General features: G+C 43.5%; 1 protein-coding gene and 1 non-coding gene across 2 annotated transcripts; both read right to left on the bottom strand.

The window, feature by feature from the left end:
* Nucleotides 1–2,411: 2,411 nt before the first annotated feature.
* Nucleotides 2,412–19,443, bottom strand: gars1 (glycyl-tRNA synthetase 1). Its single transcript, XM_063207454.1, has 16 exons — nucleotides 19,161–19,443; nucleotides 18,007–18,108; nucleotides 15,928–16,030; nucleotides 14,404–14,545; nucleotides 11,738–11,826; nucleotides 9,489–9,565; nucleotides 8,593–8,738; nucleotides 8,016–8,165; nucleotides 7,570–7,732; nucleotides 6,733–6,897; nucleotides 5,957–6,210; nucleotides 5,262–5,347; nucleotides 4,894–5,003; nucleotides 4,606–4,699; nucleotides 4,006–4,196; nucleotides 2,412–3,197 (listed from the first exon to the last, which is right to left on the bottom strand). The coding sequence occupies exons 1-16, from the start codon at nucleotides 19,401–19,403 to the stop codon at nucleotides 3,072–3,074; spliced, it is 2,241 nt and encodes a 746-aa protein (XP_063063524.1). The 5' UTR covers nucleotides 19,404–19,443; the 3' UTR covers nucleotides 2,412–3,071.
* On the bottom strand, nucleotides 13,772–13,910 carry LOC134456138 (small nucleolar RNA SNORA84). The gene has a single exon (XR_010036223.1). It is a non-coding gene; the product is annotated as a small nucleolar RNA SNORA84 (small nucleolar RNA).
* Nucleotides 19,444–19,940: the final 497 nt, after the last annotated feature.

The raw sequence follows: 19,940 nt of genomic DNA, 5'->3' as shown, positions 1-19,940 counted from the left end.
TCAATTCGTCTGCTGAATCAGTCTTAAGACTGTATGCAGCTATAGTGTTATCACTCCACGTTGGTAATATCTTCAAGTTATGTGGGTTGTATAGGTAATGTATGTGTGTATACGGTATGTATGTATGTAGTATGTCTGTATGTCTGTAGGCCTATATAGGCCTGTGTGCTCTGTTTTTGTCAGTTGTGCAATAGTTTTGTGATGTGATGTGTATGTCTTTAACGAGTCTTGCTCAGGGATGAAAAATTAATTTCAGTGTAAACTGACAATGAAGTACCATCATATCGTATCGTATCGTACATTATTCTCCTTACACTGTACTTCAAGCATCAACATTGATTTGTAACAGAGTAAAGGGTACTGTGCTGAATGTGCTTTGCTCTTTTTCACAGGCTGCAGCATAACCACACAGAGTAGATTTGAAAGAGCGGGACATATTGAGTCACTTAAACTACACACCACTCCTGAAGTGGAATCCTGGGCTACTGCAACTACAATTACTGCTTTCTAGTCAATAACGTTGTACTTTTACTGCTGCTGCTACTTTGGCTCTTGGCAAACATGAAGCTGAAGGCGGTCCACATTTCCCTGATGATTTGAGTGTCTAACCAGACATGGCCTCTACCTAGCAACAGGCTGAAGCAAGAAATCCTTGTGGATTTACACACACACACACACACACACACACACACACACACACACACACACACACACACACACACACACACACACACACACACACACACACACACACACACGGCTTTCACCATTGCGATACATTCAACGTAATGAGGACCCAATTCTGGGCGCTCTCTCTCCCTGAGGCAGAGATAACTGATCCATTTCCCCCCGGTTGTCACACACATACACCTTTGAATTTGTGCAGGAGGATCATGAGCTCTTCAGAAGTCATAAACTGACATGACAAAAATCTTCTAGTGTTGTGACATTCGTGAACGAATTAATTATTTTGAGCGGCTTCTAGACGTGAACGATGGGAACTGAATCAGAACTGGGAGCCACACTTTTAAAAAATGCCGTCTTCTTGACTCAGTAAATACAGTATGTAATTAAAACCCATTCAAAAGAGCCAGTCAAAGAGCCATACGGTAAATCCCATCTCTATAATAACGAGGGTTAACATCAAAGCCAACCCCTGAGGTCTGCTAATAAAGCACCTAATGCTAACACCATAGTCAAGGTTTTATACCACAGAAGCATATCTCCAACAACACTGTCTGGGAGTCCTTCATTCCTCAACATAGCCTCTGAAGCACCGGACTGTTGAGGAATGAAGGACAGACCTCTCTCTTTTACCCAAGGCTGTAGTGCATATTATGTAAAAGTGACCTCTCTGTTGCCTTGGGCAATTACAGGTCGCCTAATGCTGCACACTACACTATCCAACCATCACTCAGCCATCCATCATTGAGAATGTATGACATGGCTGCACTTTCTACAGTAGTGGTTCTCAACCTGTTTTGAATAAACGCCCCCTGGACCTCACCATATCGCCTGGAGCCTCCCAACGCCCATTTGACCTCACCATAAGCCTGTCGACGCCCCCTTAGTGCTACAAAAATAAAGTGGACTAATGCCCTCCAATGGCAACTAAGCACTGCCCCCTCTCCGTTGTATCCGTCTCTCCTTAAGAAGACACAAGCCAAAACATACCTTGTTTCATATACAGGTACTGATAAAAAATGTTGCCTTGTAGTCCATGCCTTTTAGTTATTGTGAATGAAGACAGTGTTGTGTAAGTTTGCGTGAGGTGAGGCGTATTGAAGTTTGTATGAACCAAACAGCAACACGCACGCTTTGCATGAGATCACATCTTTTTTTGCTATGGAGCACTTGTCTAGTTAGATCACCATTAAGTCTCCAAGTGAAGAATCTAAGATTTTATTCTGATATTATTCAGATTTAAGTCTCCAACTTGTCTGCCTTACAAGCCTTAGTGTGCCCAGTCCAGTGTGCTGTCCCAGAGAGTAGAATGGCTGCTGAAGTTCCAGAAGACTTGAGATGGGTGCGCTCTACATTGAAATTGGTAATCTGCTGCCCCCTTGTGGTAGACTTTTATAATACAGATTTCTGTGCACATCCTTCCTCCCTCACTCCCAGTACAGCATTATGTCCTGTAATTTCTGACTATAGCCATTTGATTTGCCTCCACCACAGCAATATTTTCCATTTTGTCCCTCAGGTGTTAACAGTGCAACCACAATGCAACTATAAAACCTAAAATCATTCAAATGCAAGTTGTTTTGAAATCTTAATGAAAAAAAAGCAAAAAAATATACACCATGTATATTGCAATAAGTGTACATATACGTATGCGGTCTATGAACCTCCTGTTGTGAGGAATGGTGCTGTGCGCTATATAATGATGACACTACTTAAATCACACAAAGTCGTTTTCATATAAAACCATACAAGCCCAGAAAGTGTAGGCTCCATTTATTGAACCCAGAGAAGCTTCCCAACAGAGACATAATCATTTTATTAGCTCGTAGACTGGAATGGCCGAAGCCTCTCTTCCTTTCCCTCCCCCACACGCACGCCAGCCACATTACAGCTGCGTTCTCCCTTTTTGTTCAGATAAACATCCCCACCCGCCTTCCTGCATGACCCCGCCATTTCTGTATATGAGCAAGGTGAGACCGGGAGAGTAAATAAGAGATTTAACCGTCTGATTCCCTTACAGACACATTACAGAGTTACAAGCTTACATACATGTCTCAGAGCCTTGATGTTGTGATTTCTTTACACATGTTGGAGATTTCTTGTGGGACAAAATGCTGGGTGCACGTTCATTCTTATTTTCGTTGTTGAAGTGATTATTGTGATTGAAGTCACAATAGATTGTTCCTATGGAGCCGCGTGTAAAATTGTCCATGTGTTTTGTGTGTGGGGGGTTGTGTTGTCCATGTGTTTTCAGGGGGTGATGGCGATTATGGTGGGGCAGGTGGGTGGTTTGTTTTGGCTGATGTGTAACGGCAGACATGACAGCCAGAGGGCGATAGTGGGCTCCTGCAGTACTGCTCCACACAGCCAGGTGGTGCTGTGCTGCTCTACTCCTCGCTGGTGTCCTTCTTGCTCGTCTCCTGGCCCTCGAAGATGGGGTACTTGCTCTCGATCTCCGCCCAGCTGGTGTTGCCGTTAGACAGGTCTCGCACGATATCTGGCAGCTCGCTCACCTGAAATGGAGCAAAAGGCATCACTACAGAGGTGTACTTCGTCACTCCAACACATTAGTACACAGTACGCTTTAAGTCTAAAGCAGGAGATCAGGAAGCTCGCTCACCTAAAGCAGAACAAAAGGTGTTAAATAATAATATGTTATTGGTATGCTACAACACTAAAAGCAGGATATGAGACTTGGCACCCAGGTAAGGTCTGCATCTCAGACATGCATGACAACGGGCTTCCTCCTTAAAAGTATTGATTAAACATATAATTTATCATTAAATTGTAGTCATTATCCCCCTCACGCCCCTCTGATCTGCCTCCAAGTGGCGCAGCTATAGCAGCTACACTAATAACAAATTATATTATTTTATATATCATGTATATATACACACTACATTTCAAATAATATACATATTCACCCGAGAATTTACACATAGGTGATAGGACCTCTGTCCTACAGTCACTTCCAATAATAAAATGCAAAAGTAAAAAGTGGTGGATACACCATTTTGCATTAAACCCTTCATAGACATGTTATATATACATTAATTAATGTGTATTATCACCTCTGCTCTGATCTGCCTCATTGAGTCTCAGTCCCCGAGTGTGGGCGTGTGGTGTCTTGTTGACACATTAAATCTAGTAGTATGGTATATTACTGTATATTAAAGTATACAGTCTAACATTACCTCTGCTCTGATCTGCCTCATTGAGTCTCTGTGCCCAAGTGAGGGTGTGTGCGGCGTCTTGTAGACACATTAAATCTAGTAGTATGGTATATTACTGCATATTAAAGTATACACAGTTCAACATTACCTCTGCCCTGATCTGCCTCATTGAGTCTCGGTCCCTGAGTGTGGCTGTGTGCGGCGTCTTGTTGACCGTGTCGAAGTCGATGGTGATTCCAAATGCCACTCCGATCTCGTCTGTGCGGGCGTAGCGCCTACCGATCGATCCTGAGGAGTCGTCCACCTTATGGGACACGCCGTTTTTGGTCATGGCCTCTGCTACAGGGGGACAGAGGGGACACACAGAGCAGAGAGTATTAAGAGTCAAAGCACTGGCTACGGGGTGAGAGAAGGCACAAATGGTCCCCGCTACGGAGGGAGAGAAAGCATGTGCACAGTTAAAGCCACTATAATACAGGGAGCATTACTACATTAATCAAAGCCTCAATTACGGGGGCAGAGAGGGGACACGCAGAGACAAAATGTTAGAGTCAAAGTCTCTGCTACATAGAGACAGAGAGGACAAATAGATTATTTGAGTCAAAGGTTCAGCTACGAGGGAAAGAGGAGTCCAAGCCACTATGATATGCAGGGAGTAGATGTTTACAGTCATCTGAATCTTCATTCAATTATACATGGTAGTCATGACAATTAATGGTTGTATTGCCCATGGAGACGCAATACTCACACAGCTGCTTGACGAACGGCACGAATTCCTGATTCTGGCTGAGGGGCAGGACGGAACACTTGTAGGGCGACACCATGGCGGGGAAACTGAAGAACTGCAACCACAGAGAAATAGTCATTTCGTCTCCTTAGCATTATACCATTATACCTCTATGTACGTATAGTATGTTGCATTGTTAATGGTGGTGTTTAACATTGCATAATACTAAATTACACTTTGCCGAATACCAACAGTCTTGGGCATCTTTTGTGATGCCGGTTACACGCTGCAGTGTTGAAGTGTTCTCACCGTTCTCTGCTCGTCTCCTTCCCTGATCTGGAATGTGTGCTCGAAGATGGTGTACATGATTCTGCCGATGCCAAAGGACGGCTCGATCACATTGGGGACCACCTCCTCCACTGCAACAGGAAATGGCATGTTGTTAATACATGTCCATGACAACTTAGCGCTACTACAAGTTATGTTATGCACTGGGGGCCACATATTCCACTGCAACAGGAAATCAAACTTAAATAATACAGTACGCACTCAAACACGACAGCGCCATGTGGCCTCTGGTGCGGTATTTATAGCACTGTGGTGGTACTATGAGGCTTGTGGTCTAGTACTTTAGTACAGTAGTGATGTAGTATAGTATGGTATAGAATTGTCCTTACCATGCAGCGTTTTCTGGAACCTCTTGATGGTCACCATGTCCTTGGTGATCTTGAAACTCTTTCCTTCTGTCTCAATGGTGAACTCACTGGATGTCAAAAAGAATGCAATAGTTCCTTAGTCTGAGCTCCAGATAGAAGGATATTACCGCAGATATCCTTGACTTTGCATGTACAAAGTAGGATCCTGAATGGTAATACTTTCTTTTAACACATGAGAATCTACGGATTTGATGTGTCGAAGACAATCTCTTGACCTCTTGCACTCTTCGGAGCAGATAAAGTGGCCGAATCATTTAGGTCACGTCAAAATATTATTTTGGTGGAATTTTGTCTGGTCCAGCTAAGAGTATAAGACGATTCCCCTTTTGCAAATGGTAATGTAATGTAAAATTAGCACATGGCAAACTAACCATATGTTAGGCTAACAGCGTCTCTGATGTCCTCACACGTTCTCCTGGTCATTTAAGGCTAACAGCGTTGGACAGCTAACACCCTCACCTGTTCTCCTGGAGCAAATTTTCCTGGTCGGAGATGAAGCAAATGCTAAGATAACTTCACCCTAGAAACCTTTTTTAAAAATTCCAATGCGTTTCCCGTCCTCCTGTCTCCATTCAGGTGGACTATGGCTATTCTAAACTATCTCAATGGCATTGCTGTACATCGAGTTACTAAATAAATAACTACCCTTATCTTACCCGTTCTCCTCAAGGAGTTTCTCCTGGTCAGAAATGAAGCACTCGTCGCAGATGGACAGGTACTCCATGGCAATCTTGGCGTCACGCTTGTAGGCCTTGCCGATGGCCGCCTTGTTAGGCTCGAACTGCACCACGTTCACCACCTTGGGCTCCTTCAGCAGTTTCTCCGCGGCGAGGGACACTTTGGTGGCTCTGGCGTGACACGTCAGGTCGAAACAGGAGCGGTCGGCACAGCCCACAATCTCGATCCAACCCTGTGAACATAAAGACACAGTATTAAAATCAACTACAAAGCACTCCGAGAGTGCACCTCCACACTCTGGTGGACAGAAACGCACACACCACGAACTAACAAAGCAACGAACAGACAAACACACAAACTCGGACGATCACATAATGCTGTCGCATTATGCAATTACGCAATATTAAAATGCCATTACGCAATATTAAAATCAATGATTTAATTAGCCAATTAACACACAATATGACAATCTTAGCCAATGGTCCCCCACAATCTGAACAAAGACGACTTACATTGTGTCTTTACAGCCTCTCACTACAGGTGGGTACACTGCAATAGAAGCTGGGAAACGACTAGAGTAGTAGCATTGCAGCTATTCAGCATTTGAGTGAAGATGCTAAGAAGTGACGTAACATTACAAAAGACATTTTGGTCGAGGTATGACGAAGTGTGTGTCCCAGCAGTCTCATGAGGGTGTGTGTGTGTGTGTGTGTGTGTGTGTGTGTGTGTGTGTGTGTGTGTGTGTGTGACGTACGTATGATGTTTTGGTCTCCGCATCCCAACAGTCACATGCGTAGTGAGCCATCTCATTGTCCATGTGCTGACGGAAGCGCAGCATATTCTTTGACACGCCCACTTTGGTCAAGTAGAGGTAGATACGACCAATGAAATAACCCAGGACGGAGTTATTGATGACGCCCTGCAGAGAGAGAGAGAGAGAGAGAGAGAGAGAGAGAGAGAGAGAGAGAGAGAGAGAGAGAGAGAGAGAGAGAGAGAGAGAGAGAGAGAGAGAGAGAGAGAGAGTGAGAGTGAGAGAGAGAGAGAGAGAACAGTTCAGAAATATTTCACATATCATCATCAAGCACTTTTACAGCTGCTCTCTCCCATATAGCATGACCCAGCTGTTTGTGCTTGTGGGTTTGGCCTGTGCTTGGGAAGTAGGTCAAAAATATGAATGGGGAGTTTTGCATTTAAGTTTTTAAAAAACCTTGATGCGTATCTGCAAGTGCTATCCCACTTCAATGAAGAAACCTAAACGTACACAACCAGTCACAGATCATGCCCCCCTGACCCCTCAACCTCAGCCGCTGACCCCTATGGTGTACCTAGGTCTCAGCTCATGGGGTTGAGAAAGTAAAAAAAAAATGCACGCCTATGTGCTTTATTTGATACACCTTTGGCCAAGCCCAGTGATTATGACACCTGATTCTGATCATTTGGATGGGTAAGTAAATACCTTTGGTAATATAGTGTATTTTCACCTGGTGCATTGGTCTACTAATTAGATAATTAAAAAGGATGACAACCTCACCCTTCTATCACAACACTATCTGTGTGCAACAAGCTCCACCCCTGCCACCCGAGCCCTCACCTGCTCGACGGCGTCACCTAGCTTCATGATGGATGCGGACTGGCCGCTGGTCTGGGCCTTGGAGGAGTAGAGCAGGATGTCCAGATCCGCCACGCTGGAGAACTTGGGGTGAACCTTCTCAGTAGGGTCCACAAAGTGCTCAATCTCCGCCATCGTAAACTCTCTAGAGACAGAGAGAGGGGTGTGTTAAAACGGAGAGGGAGAGAGTGACAGGTGTGGCGGAGGGGAGGGGTAAGGAGAGGGATAAAAACAAGGGGGATGGGAGACAGGTGTGTTGAAAACAATGGAGAAGACTATTGTGTGAGGAGAAGTCTACCACACTCGCATGAAGTCGAGCTGTGTGTGTGTGTGTGTGTGTGTGTGTGTGTGTGTGTGTGTGTGTGTGTGTGTGTGTGTGTGTGTGTGTGTGTGTGTGTGTGTGTGTGTGTGTGTGTGTTCCTCCTCACCTGACTCTGATGAGCCCTGAGCGTGGCGAGATCTCGTTCCTGAAGGAGTTTCCGATTTGGGCTGCAGCGAAGGGCAGTTTTCCCTGGTTAAACTCCAACAGCCGCTTGAAGTTCAGGAAGATTCCCTGAGCCGTCTCGGGCCGCAAATATCTGAGGAGGAACAAACAAACACAAAGATGTTAATTGGACATCTCTTGAAGCTCAGGAAGATTCCCTGACTTGTCTCCAGGCCTCCCATAGCAGAGCGGGAATGAACACAAAGGAACAAACAAAAGCAAATAGAGCTATTCAACATGCAAATTATCTCTCCAAAAATCTCTCTCGAATCTCTCTCTCCCTATGCTGTAAATTTTCTTCACATGTACTAGACATGCAAAGAAATCGAAATAAGACCCTATTGACAAATCGGTGCACAAAGCCACAATACAAAAAAGGTTCACCCTGGCATAATTTTTCCTCCGAAAAAATGAATGAATGAACGAATGTCCCAAAGCTGGTATAAATTTCCTATAATAAAATCAATAATTAATAAAAACGGATCAATAAATTAGGAATAATTTTAGATACATGGCCTCACCCTGTCATGTTCCCTCCAGGTCCGATGGAGGTTTGGAACATCAGGTTAAAGGAGATGGGGGCGGTGAGGTCATTTCCTGTTACGGGGGACTTGACGTTGTACTTCACAAACAGATCAGTCAACTCCTGCTGGGTGTAGTTATCCAGCTGGAATACAAGGTAGAGCAGTGGAGTAGAGTCACTTTGCCAAAGGAAATTAAGGAAGGCAAAACACACGCAGCAATTAACACAAGCAACGGTTAGTATAAGAAAGCTACTGATCACTGCATTCACAAGCAGCAGTTAAGACCACAACATATTTATTCTTTATGAGTGCATTTTTATGTTTCACTACTCAAAAACAATGCATACTTTTACAACCAACTATACTGCCTTTAGTTGCCTGATTTATACAACTAAAATCGGTGTGTGCTTCTCTATTTCCTGATGGAAACTGAACAGCTGCATCATCCTGCAGCAATTCAGACAGCATCAAGTGTCAATACCAATAACTTCATTAGGTTACATTTAATATTGAAACTCCATAACATCCTCAGGATATTCACCACAGCAAAAGCACTGTATATTAGTAGGGCATTTGACACCTATTGTTAGTACTCTATTATTAGTAGAAAAATCCTCATCGGGTTATATACATACAACCCGAGAGATTGTACTCAGTTAGGTCTTGCATATTAGCAGCATTATAAAAAATAAAATGGTTGCCTCCATACTGACCCGAGTCACTACTTCAAGTAGCAGTAGTGTTATTATTCTGAAGTTTATTTCAAAACATCATTCCTGAGCAATATATTATAAAGGTGGTTATAAACAGCAGTAGTAGCAGTATAATGAAGGCAATGATCCCGACCGGAGCGATGACATCATTGTTGCCCGAGTGATCACGTCATTATTTACCTGAGTGATGACGTTGTTCATCTCAGTCTTCTTCTCTTCAGGACACTTCTTATCAGACATCAGCTTCTGCAGGTGAGCTGGAGGACACAAACACACACAAACCAGTCAAGGTCACATCCTTCTCATATTGGTCGGGCAAAAACTCTAAAACTCTGCAGTAATGAAGTGCTCATCTCTTCTCTGTTCTTCGAGGGTTCCTTCTACCCTGGAGTACTTCATACTTCTGGCCCTATGTATGTGTGTGTGTGTGTGTGTGTGTGTGTGCGTGTGCGTGTGCGTGTGCGTGTGTGTGTGTGTGCGTGTGTGTGTGTGTGTGCGTGTGTGTGCGTGTGTGCGTGCGTGTGCGTGCGTTCAACCCCACACCATAGTGTGGCACTGGGCCAGATGCTGGTCCTAGTTAGAGACCGACCGATCGATCGGCCGGCCGATTTAATCGGCCGATTTTTGCTATTTTTTAATGAATCGGCATCGGCCGATTTTCTCATTTGGTTGCGCCGATTTTAAGGTCGAGGTCACGTGCTTCAAATTAATGAAAAACGAACGGAATAACAGTCGAGTGGCTCCCCCAGCTGTGATCCTGCCCCCATAGTTCACTTCAGGGAGCCGTTCAAAAGAACCGGCTCCGTGAACGTCACACCTCTCTATCAGGCACACGGGCAGCTACTGGGAGCCCTAATGCTGGTGGTAACCAGTGTGAAGTTTACCTCCAAAAATACAATAGGAAGTAAAAATCTAAGCGAAATTTTAACAAAAAAGGATGCAAATCTGACATGTGACTGACTTTCACCCCATGTCTATTTGTTTTCAACGGCAACGGAGTTGAAATCAAAGTTGCTAGTGGTGTGTGACCACGAGTGCCTTTTACCATTAGCCTTCCTACAGCTGCTTATATACACTCAAACTGAATAGCGGTTAGCGTTAGCGATTGCTTAGCACTTTTATTTGTGACTTTAACCCACACTTGGAATAGTATCATGCTGTACTGTAAGCATGTTGCGCATAAGTGACATTATTTTTTGATAGCTTTGTGAATCCATCCTGTAAAATTGCCTCTGTGGCTGTAGCAAGTTAGCTAAACATGCTAGGTTACGACAGAACTTGCTCATTTAAACTGAGGGAGGCACAGAGAGGAGAGCTGCCTTTGTTTACATCGCTGCCTGCGTGCATGTGAGATAGAGGCACTTGATCTGATTGGATCAGCACGAGTTTCACATTGAAGTGCCGGGGAAGTAGTGGTGGCTATAATAAGAATTAAATAGAAATTAAACAGCTTATAAACATGCACTCATTGATTGTAGGCAACAATAAAATAACAAGATAATAATAATAAATAACAATTAATAATAAGCTTAATTATTAACCATGTACATGTGGATAATAGCCTATATATATAGGTCTACACAATAATATTTATGCAATTTGTGTTACCTTTTCTTACATTGACTCTTGAAAATATTGGAAATAAATCATGGGCCATCAGACAGCTTTTGCCTCCCTTGTGTATTTGTTACATTGAACCGGTCATCTCACAGCTAATGTGCGACCCGGCCCCTTGTTTATTTTCCTGTATTCGGCCCTCACTAAAAAAGTTTGGACAGCCCTGGCCTACATAATATTTCTACTAGGCCTATCTATATGAATATTAAGGGTGTAAATAGAACATATGTTAATTTTAATTAATAAAATACATATGTTATGGATAAATAAATGAAAAAGAATATTGTTTATATACCGGTATATTTTTAGCATGCCAATTAAGGATAATATGATGGCATATCGGCCCCAAAAATCGGCCCAAAAAATCGGCTGGTCACATCGGCCATCGGCTGACTCTGACCTCTAAATATCGGCATCGGCATCGGCCATAGAAAAACCCATATCGGTCGGTCTCTAGTCCTAGTTCCCCTGAGGGAGACATGTAGGAGTATAGGAGTGGGGGGATTTACAGTGCATCCCATTAAAGCCCAGTGAGGTTCTACCGTATCCCACACACTTCCTCTGCTCAAAGAGACAGAGACACATGCACACACTGCTCAAAGAGATAGACCACAGAGGTCTACACACAGAGTAGCTTTGAGGCCCACACATTCTGAGGTGTAGCCTCAGTGTAGCATACACCACTGGGGGGATGAAAGCCAAGGAGGCAAGAAGTTCAAGATGGAATAAAAGAAAAGAAAGACAGACAAAAACAAACAGTGAAAGAGATGACGACTGAGAGATCATGTTGTTGAAACGGTCACTGGCTCTACCTTTGAGGAGATGGTCGGCACGGAAACACTCTCCATTTTTCACATCCTTCACCATGTAGTCTGCAAACTTGTCCACGTGGCCTGAGGTTCTGAGAAGAGGAAGAGAGGCAGAGATTAGAGCAATACCGGACCATTCCTGGAAATTATTTCACTCCTCTCCTCGAGTTTGATGATTGAGATTTATATTTCTCCTGTTCTTCCAGGGCGGATATAAAGCCCTTCGCACACTGGTTCAGGCAGCACTACAGAGGACTATCAGGTTCTGACAATTTCGGTTAACCCCACACACTGGTGCGGAAAGTGCTGTATTGATGAGTGGCCAATTTCATCCCAGCAGAGCATGGATTATCAATGGGTGGCACTGACAAAATAAAACTCTGCCATATTTGGCAGCAGACACCCGCGGATAATACAGCCGGTGTGCAGGGTTGTATTGAAAACTGTGGAATAGACCATTAGCAAAGCAGTGCTCCGCACTTTGTCAGAACGAGTGATCGGAGGGTCTAATGGCAAACACCACCAGAATCAAAATGAGCATGCAGACCGTTTCACTCCACACGTGTCCTAATGGGGGAGAACCAGAGAGCTGGTACGTCAAGTGTGCTTAGTCCGGAAAAATGACTGTTAACAGCAGCAGGATCCAAACGAATGTGCTGACAGTCTCACTGTTTACATTCACAGCATGTCAAGAGACATAATGGTAAACATTACCGAAATGACAAACATTAGCAAAATGCTCTAGGGTTGTCGTATCGGATCGGATGGATCGGATCGACTGCCAATATGGGGAAAAAATGCGGATCGGTATCGGATCGGCATGCACGGAAAAATCCGATCCAGAATTCCGATCCATTTTCCTGTTTCGTGTTCATTAATATCTGAAAAAGCAGGTCAGTTTCTCATTAAAAAACATTGTGTATTACTCAAATTCACCTAATTCAGTTGGCTAGTTGTTACTAAGAGTAAAAACCCTTTTCAACATGACTGTGACAGCAAAGTAAGTAGGCTAAATAACTTTCAACTTAGATACTCTGATAGGCCGGTATCGGTATCGGCCAGTAACGGAATCGGAACGGAAGAGAAATAAAATATCCGTATCGGATCGGAAGTGCAAAAACCTGGATCGAGACATCTCTAAAATGCTTTGCTCCATTTTATACAATTACACATTTTCAAAAATGTAAAAAGTAAATCACAACTTCCATGACGATATGATTCGATGCCGATTTCTTAAGGCAGCAATTCGATTATTTTCAATGCTTAACAATGCCCCACGATATGACAAGATTCGATTTTTCCCCAATTACTTTTCCACTTCTATCATGTTGTACAATTAACACAGCTAGGGCATTGGGCAGAGGCCAGCGATTCGATTATTATTGATACTTAAGAATGTCCCACGATACGATGCGATGCGATTCGATCGTCGGCATCGATACATTTCGATCATTATTTACAACCCTAATTAGGGATGCAAATGATTAACTGATTAATCGACTTTAATCGACCAATGCATTAATCGATTAAAAAACATTAATCGCAATTAATCGACAATTCAACTGACAAGAGACCCAGGTGAAATGGGCATATGAAGAGTGTGTGTGAAGAGGGGTGTGAATAGTGGGAATATTTAAATCACCTTTGGATTAAAGAATTGAAATCGAATTAATTTAAATGTGGTATTTTATGTAATTTTTTTATGTATTTTTTTAGATTTAGTAGTTTATTTCCGAGAAACATTGACATTTCGGGGGAAACACCGCTTATCAATTAATCGTAAGTCGATCGATAAGACTATCAACTAATGATTAATGAATTAATCGATAATTTGCATCCCTAACCCCTACTGTAACATCTAGCTACCTACATAACATGTACATATCCCACAATTGACATATCAAATGACATTTTCAAATGTCTCTGTGATAGCTGTGGAAGCCACTTGATGTTGCAGCCAACTGATGCCACAGCTACATTATCACATGCCATACAAAATTAATCACATCTCATATCATCATGCTAATAATCACATGTCTATGTCTCTGTGACCGGGCTACGGAGGCCACCTCAGGTTGTGGCCCCCATGCAATAATCACAGATGTCACTGTCTGCCTGCAAACAATCAAAACCCAAGGACCAGCACCTCACAGCTGCCTTTGGGAAACCACCAGGCAAAGCTTCACTACACTTCCCACTGGAATAGGAGAGTCTTTGCATACACATTCGTGCACAATGCTGCACATGCACAGGAGACTGTATGGTAAGAAAGGGGATGCAATAACATTCCCAATTCAGTTTGTGGGAGAAATCGTTGTTATAAAAGTGAGCTGTTAGACCAAAGACGTGAACGTTTACATGCAATTTCTATGCGTACGAGACAAAATATTGTATAGCCTGTAAAAGTATTGCATGCATACCTATGCACAACTTTTAGTGCTGTGATAGATTGCCTAGGGGCACCTAATACTTAATACTACTTAGGCTGAAGTAAAATGTTTTTTGGGGGGAAACGCAGCCTTGGCCTACAGTTACAGCAGAACACAGATAGTCGACACTTCTGACAGACAGCAATGTTGTGCTTCAGTAGGGGTTGTTGAAAGCCCCTCAGGGCAACAATGATGCAATACAATCAGTTGTGTGGTGTGTGTGCGTGCGTGTGTCATTACTTGAGTACGGGTTCGGGTGTGAGCATGGTGCAGTCTATCTCCAGTATCTGCTCCTCCTGGATGAAGTGCTGTCTCCACACCGAAAGGATGTTGTTCTTTAGAGCGCAGCCCACCGGGCCAAAGTCATACAGGCCACTCACCCCTGAAAACACACAAACAAAATGGAAAACCACAAGTTAGCCAACAAAAATGTGTGTATTGATTGACCAAAAAGAAATGTATGCTGTTTATAATGAAATCACCATTTTCTTCTGAAAAAAAAGAAAGAAGTTCTGGTCATATCACATCAGATGAAAGTTGGTACTTCCTAAATGACATGTCAATGTCCAATACTTGGTTAGGAATCTCTTAGACTCTGATTATACCCCATAGAGCACCATACCATGTTTTGATGCTTTGGTGTTATGAGCATTCTAACTCACCAGACATACCATCCCATTCATTTTAAATGGGGTTTTATTTCTGGTGAGTTAGAATGTCCATACCACCAAAGCACTAAAACATGGTATGGAAATCTATGGCTTATAACGAAAAGGGAAGTGTGGGTCACCAGATCAAAAAAGAAAAAAGATTGGGCACCACTGCAGTGCATCAACTACTAGGGACAAGAAAAACACTGAGGTGTTTTGTCTGAACATATAGAACAATTCAGAACTTGTCGATGCCAAGGTGTATTCGTGTTCCCACAGAATCCAACCTGAGAGAGAGAGAGTGCTTTAGCTGTGGCCTTCAGTTTGTCTTGAGGCCTTTCACTGATTTAACCTTCTCCTAGCTGACAGCTCATGACTAGCAGCAGAATGCCACAGATTCCTCGAGAAACAGGACAGTTTAGGCACAAAACTAAACTCAAACTAGTTCAAACCTTAAGCTCTGACACGGTTACACCTTAACACTCATGCTGAGTTAGGAAAAAAAGCAAGTCACTCTTGTCGTGTTAGTGGTTAAAATTGACTGGCCTTACAAAAATGTCGCAGAATGCCACAAAATCCTAAGGCAAACTAGTGCTGTTGGCTCCTGACATGGTCACACCTCAAGAGACAACAGCCGTGTCCTTTAACAAGATAATGACATTCCGATAGGACAAGACCCAGTCCCCGTTTTATTTGAACCAAGGATATGGTTGTACCACTGCATGAAAACAGACATAAAAGCAATGTCTCCAGTTGCTCTGATGGTCCTGAAGTCATAAAGCTGAGTGTATTGCACTGTAATGAAATGTAAAACAGTGCATTATAATGCAATGTACACAGGTGGAAAAAACTGGACAGACAGAGTAAAAGTCTTGCTTGGATTTTCTTTCATGCTGTGCCCTCAACACAGGTGAGGTCACTAATACAGTATGTCCTCAATCTGGCCTCAGGGTTGGGATAATTATTGAATTGGCTGGAGCAAAAATGTTTTTACTCTCTGAACCTTGGTTTTTCCACCTCTGGTAATGGAGTTAAAGTGTGTGACCAGCTCACCTCTAGATAGAGAAGGCCTGGTGGTTGTTGATATTATAACTGGTTAGAACTCATAACTCACCTCCATAGATGGAGAAGGCCTGGTCGTAGAAGAACCTCCTTCTGAGTGTGTCCTCCAGCTTTGTCCGGTCCACAATGTCATCTTTGGGCTGGAGAGACAGTTCCTGGAATATACACAAGCACAACCAGTTCATTACATTATATTCCATTACACTTAGCCGACACTTTTATCCAAAGTGACTTACATTTGTTATTTTTCAGGGTACTGGTTACAGTCCCTGGCTGGAGGAATGGAGGTTTAGGTGCCTTGCTCAACAGTCATGGATAGAGGTGTAGGGAGAGGTCAGGTGAGATTTTAACCTACAACCCCCGGATTGAAAGACCAATTCCCTACCCCATTATGCCACGGTTGCCCCGTGACAACCATGACCCTCATTCATATCACAGCCAGAAGTTACTCATAAGAGATAAGAAAATGGTATAGAAATGCAAGTGACCCTCATTGGAGTACTGTAGTCGCCTGGTGTTAGTCATAGAAGATAGTGAAGCAAAGAGGCTGAACCATGGCCATAACCCATAATGAGCCTGCGTCGACTGTTACAGTAATCATAGCAGATATGCCAGCCAAGGCACTTCCCCCCCTTTTTTCTCTACCTTCACTCACACACTTAATTGATCTTTTTGAGAAGTAAACACAATTTGAATCAAAACTATACTCATACTCCTGAGTATCCTGCTGTAATGAAAGAAATCTTGAATCTAGAAGAGCATACAGAACCTTCATTTCACCCTAAATTTGGATAACGTGCCAGAAGTAGGGATGGCAGAAATGTAAAAAATCCTAACCGGCTACTGAGCCTCATTAACCGGTGGTTAACCGGTATTACTCTTTTTTTTTTAGCTGCGCAGACAGCATCTGTTATGTCCAGCGGCGTACCGCCGGTGGGGCGGTTAACTGGTGGCAGAAAATTTTAACCGGTTAACGTTGATCTGGTCGACTACCGGTTAAACAGCTACCGGTTAACATCCCTAGCCAGAAGTTAGTCATAGCAGATACTATATTCAGATAGCATAGGAACTTCAAAGCACTGGTTACTTGTAATCAATAACTGACCATGATATGGTTTTATGGTTTACATCCACTAGTACAGTGTGGTGGGCACAATACTGTAGTCAGAGAGAAACTGAAAAAAACTCAAAGTGTCCCATGACCACCACAGGGGTCAAAAGTAAAAGTAAAAGTAAATTCATGGTGTAAGTACACCACTGTCCATTGTACCTAATTAGATAGACCGTCTTGCTACTGAAAAAAAAATCCTAACTATAACCCACTGCAAATTTGTACCTGTGGTGGAAGGAAACAGTGTTTCTTCTTTTTACTTTTACTTTTCACATCTCTGATCACCACCCATCCCGTTTATGGGAATGGGAGAGGCTCCTGGTTTCTGTTTGTTTAGGTTGTTTAGGCCCACCCTCCAGCAACTTCAGATTAGTTTTACGTGGATAGCTGCCCGGTGCCAACTACAGTACCATGGTGTGCTGCAGCTGTGGTGTGATGGTTAAGGAGATGGACCGTAGATCAGAGGGTTGCAGGTTCAATCCTCACGTTTCCACTCCCCACCTCACTCCATAGCTAAAGTGCCCTTGAACCGCACATTGCTCCAGGGATGCCCAAAGCAGAATTAAATGTGTACCTCAACTCTCCTGTTACCACCAGAACTTTCCACCCGGAGCTCCACAGGGTCAATATACTATACATGGCCGGGTAAATTATTGTGGTCTAAAACCAGGAATTTCAGTTTTTTGTTTAACCTCTGTATTTGCCTAATATAAAACCCATAAGAACCCCGTCTTGGGTAGCTTTATATGAATTTGGATTTAAAAGTTGTCTTTCTTGTAAAGGCTCTACGGGGCAGATGAAATGGGTCTGTGGGTCCGTATGTGATCCCTGGGCCGGAGTTTGCCCATCTCTGCTCTAGTACCTTGGCTTTAGGATTAGTGTAGTGCCCAACCTGCAGTACCTTGGCTTCCAGATTAGTTTAGGTTGATATGTGGCATACAACACCACTCCAGTACCTTGAATTCCAGTTTAGTTTAGTGTGCACACACAATACAGCATATTATATGCCCAGTCCAGTACCTTGGCTTCCAGGGTCCTCTTCCTGGCCTTGAGTTCTGCCACTGCCTTGGCCACGTCCACATCTGGAGCCCCATCCGTCTTCATCTGACGGACCAGGTCTCCCTGCATAGAGAAGATGGAGGATCACCGTCCATTTCAATAATAACAATAACAGCATTTAAATGGACAGGTCTCCCTGCAAAGGGAAGATTGAGGATCAACATCTTTCAATAACAACAATATTACAAAGTTATTTTTTATACCAGTATGCAAATTATTCATAAAACATGCATATCAAAGTGCTTCAACAGTTTGACAGGATGAAAAAATGTGTTTTTAAATGTCTTTGTGCATGCAGTGCAATGTTTTCCACTAGATTGCGAAAAGTCATGTTTTCCCCACTAGGCTCAGGGAGGCCCACTGTTTTTTTCCCTTTGTGCTTCTTGAGTCTCTCCCAGATGAGGCTTCAAATAACACAGTAGTCTGCCTGCCTGCTCCACCCCAAACATCACTGAGCCGAACTGACAGACTCAGAGAGAGAGAGAGAGAGAGAGAGAGAGAGAGAGAGAGAGAGAGAGAGAGAGAGAGAGAGAGAGAGAGAGAGAGAGAGAGAGACCGCAGTTTAAACGTGGCAGCAGCACACCTCAATCTGAAAGCCCCCTGAATTCGAAACCAGCAGCGCATGTTACCTGAGAGTTGTGCGCGTTTTTCCTGGTTTCAAATGAAGGCTAGTGGGCTGTTGGCTGCGATATCGGACATTGTTGATTCATGCAAGACAGCTGTTGGCCGGTTTTGATAGCTAGCTGCTGTACACGACTGACGTTGGCCAGCATTGCAGAGACCTCACGTCATGTTTGGGGGCTATGCCTGTCTACTGTCATGTACACGTCGGTACTGTCAATTTAGGGACAGGCACGTTAAACTTTACAGGATTACCATAAAACCACAAGCAGGATAAACTGCAACGTAGACAATATGACTTCATTTCCCCATGCCCATGTGGCTATGCAGCATAGGCTACAAACTGATGAATAGGCAAGCCTTAGCTCAACTCCATTGTGCCATTCTGACAATTAATAAATGTATTCAATGTATGAAAAATAAATGCACACAGGCCTCTTTGGTGTGTAGAAGTCATTACCCGGCTAACATCAGGCGGAAGAAACTGATTTTACCTGTTCCTTTACAGCTTGACGCAAGGGAGCCAGCACCTCTTCGATATTGCCATCCATCTTTTGTCCTTCAGAAAGCACCAACCAACGACTCTTCTGTTTCTTCTTCTTGTGCAGGCACGCCGAGAGGGAGAAGGGGCGGCTGGCTAGCGGGACGAGAAGTCCGGGGTGTGGGGATACTTTGGCCCAAGGCACGGAGAGGAGTGTGCCGGTGTTCAGCAGTGCTGATGCTGCCCTCCGAAGCATGGACTGACTGCGGCTTAGCGGCTCCACGAACGTAACAGCGGAACTGAATGATGAAATCTCTGGAGTTGAGTAAATGCAGCGCCGATCAGAGTAGCCGCACTTTCGACAGGGGCAGTGGTGTCCTAAAAAAGTAACTGACGACTAAACATTCAGGTTATCGATGGCAAATTTACCATAGACTGCTATTGAAGACATTATATCACAATCTCGCATAAAAATGTGGTTTGAGTTATGATTCTGTGTTGTTTTGCACGAGACTGTGCTAAAATCTCGTGCACTTATAATTGTGACCACCAGGTGGAAGTGTTGTACAACATAATTTAAAAAATTCATTTTCAGAATGTTATCCACTGATGCCTTGTAGGCCTACTCAACGTTGATGATATCCTGTGATGTTTGTTTGTTGAGGGGGGTGGGGGAGAGCTATTAATTACACACATGCCAACACATCATGGTTTTTCAAATGCCATGTTAACAAGGCAGGCTATCTGTGTGCAGATGTCTCTGGTCTGGTATTGCATAGCCTTGCATCATAGA

This window comes from Engraulis encrasicolus, chromosome 9 (assembly GCF_034702125.1).
Source record: "Engraulis encrasicolus isolate BLACKSEA-1 chromosome 9, IST_EnEncr_1.0, whole genome shotgun sequence".
Lineage (NCBI taxonomy): Eukaryota > Metazoa > Chordata > Actinopteri > Clupeiformes > Engraulidae > Engraulis > Engraulis encrasicolus.
Note: the sequence above shows the minus strand (reverse complement) of the source record. Positions and strands in the feature narration are given on the sequence as shown.

Coding starts and splice junctions, on each gene's coding strand:
- gars1 (XM_063207454.1), bottom strand. CDS start 19,403: ATGCTTCGGAGGGCAGCATCAGCACTGCTGAACACCGGCACACTCCTC. Junction 8,739..9,488: donor TGAACAACGTCATCACTCAG/GTAAATAATGAC, acceptor CTTGTATTCCAG/CTGGATAACTACACCCAGCA. Junction 5,004..5,261: donor GTTCCAGAAAACGCTGCATG/GTAAGGACAATT, acceptor TTCCTGTTGCAG/TGGAGGAGGTGGTCCCCAAT.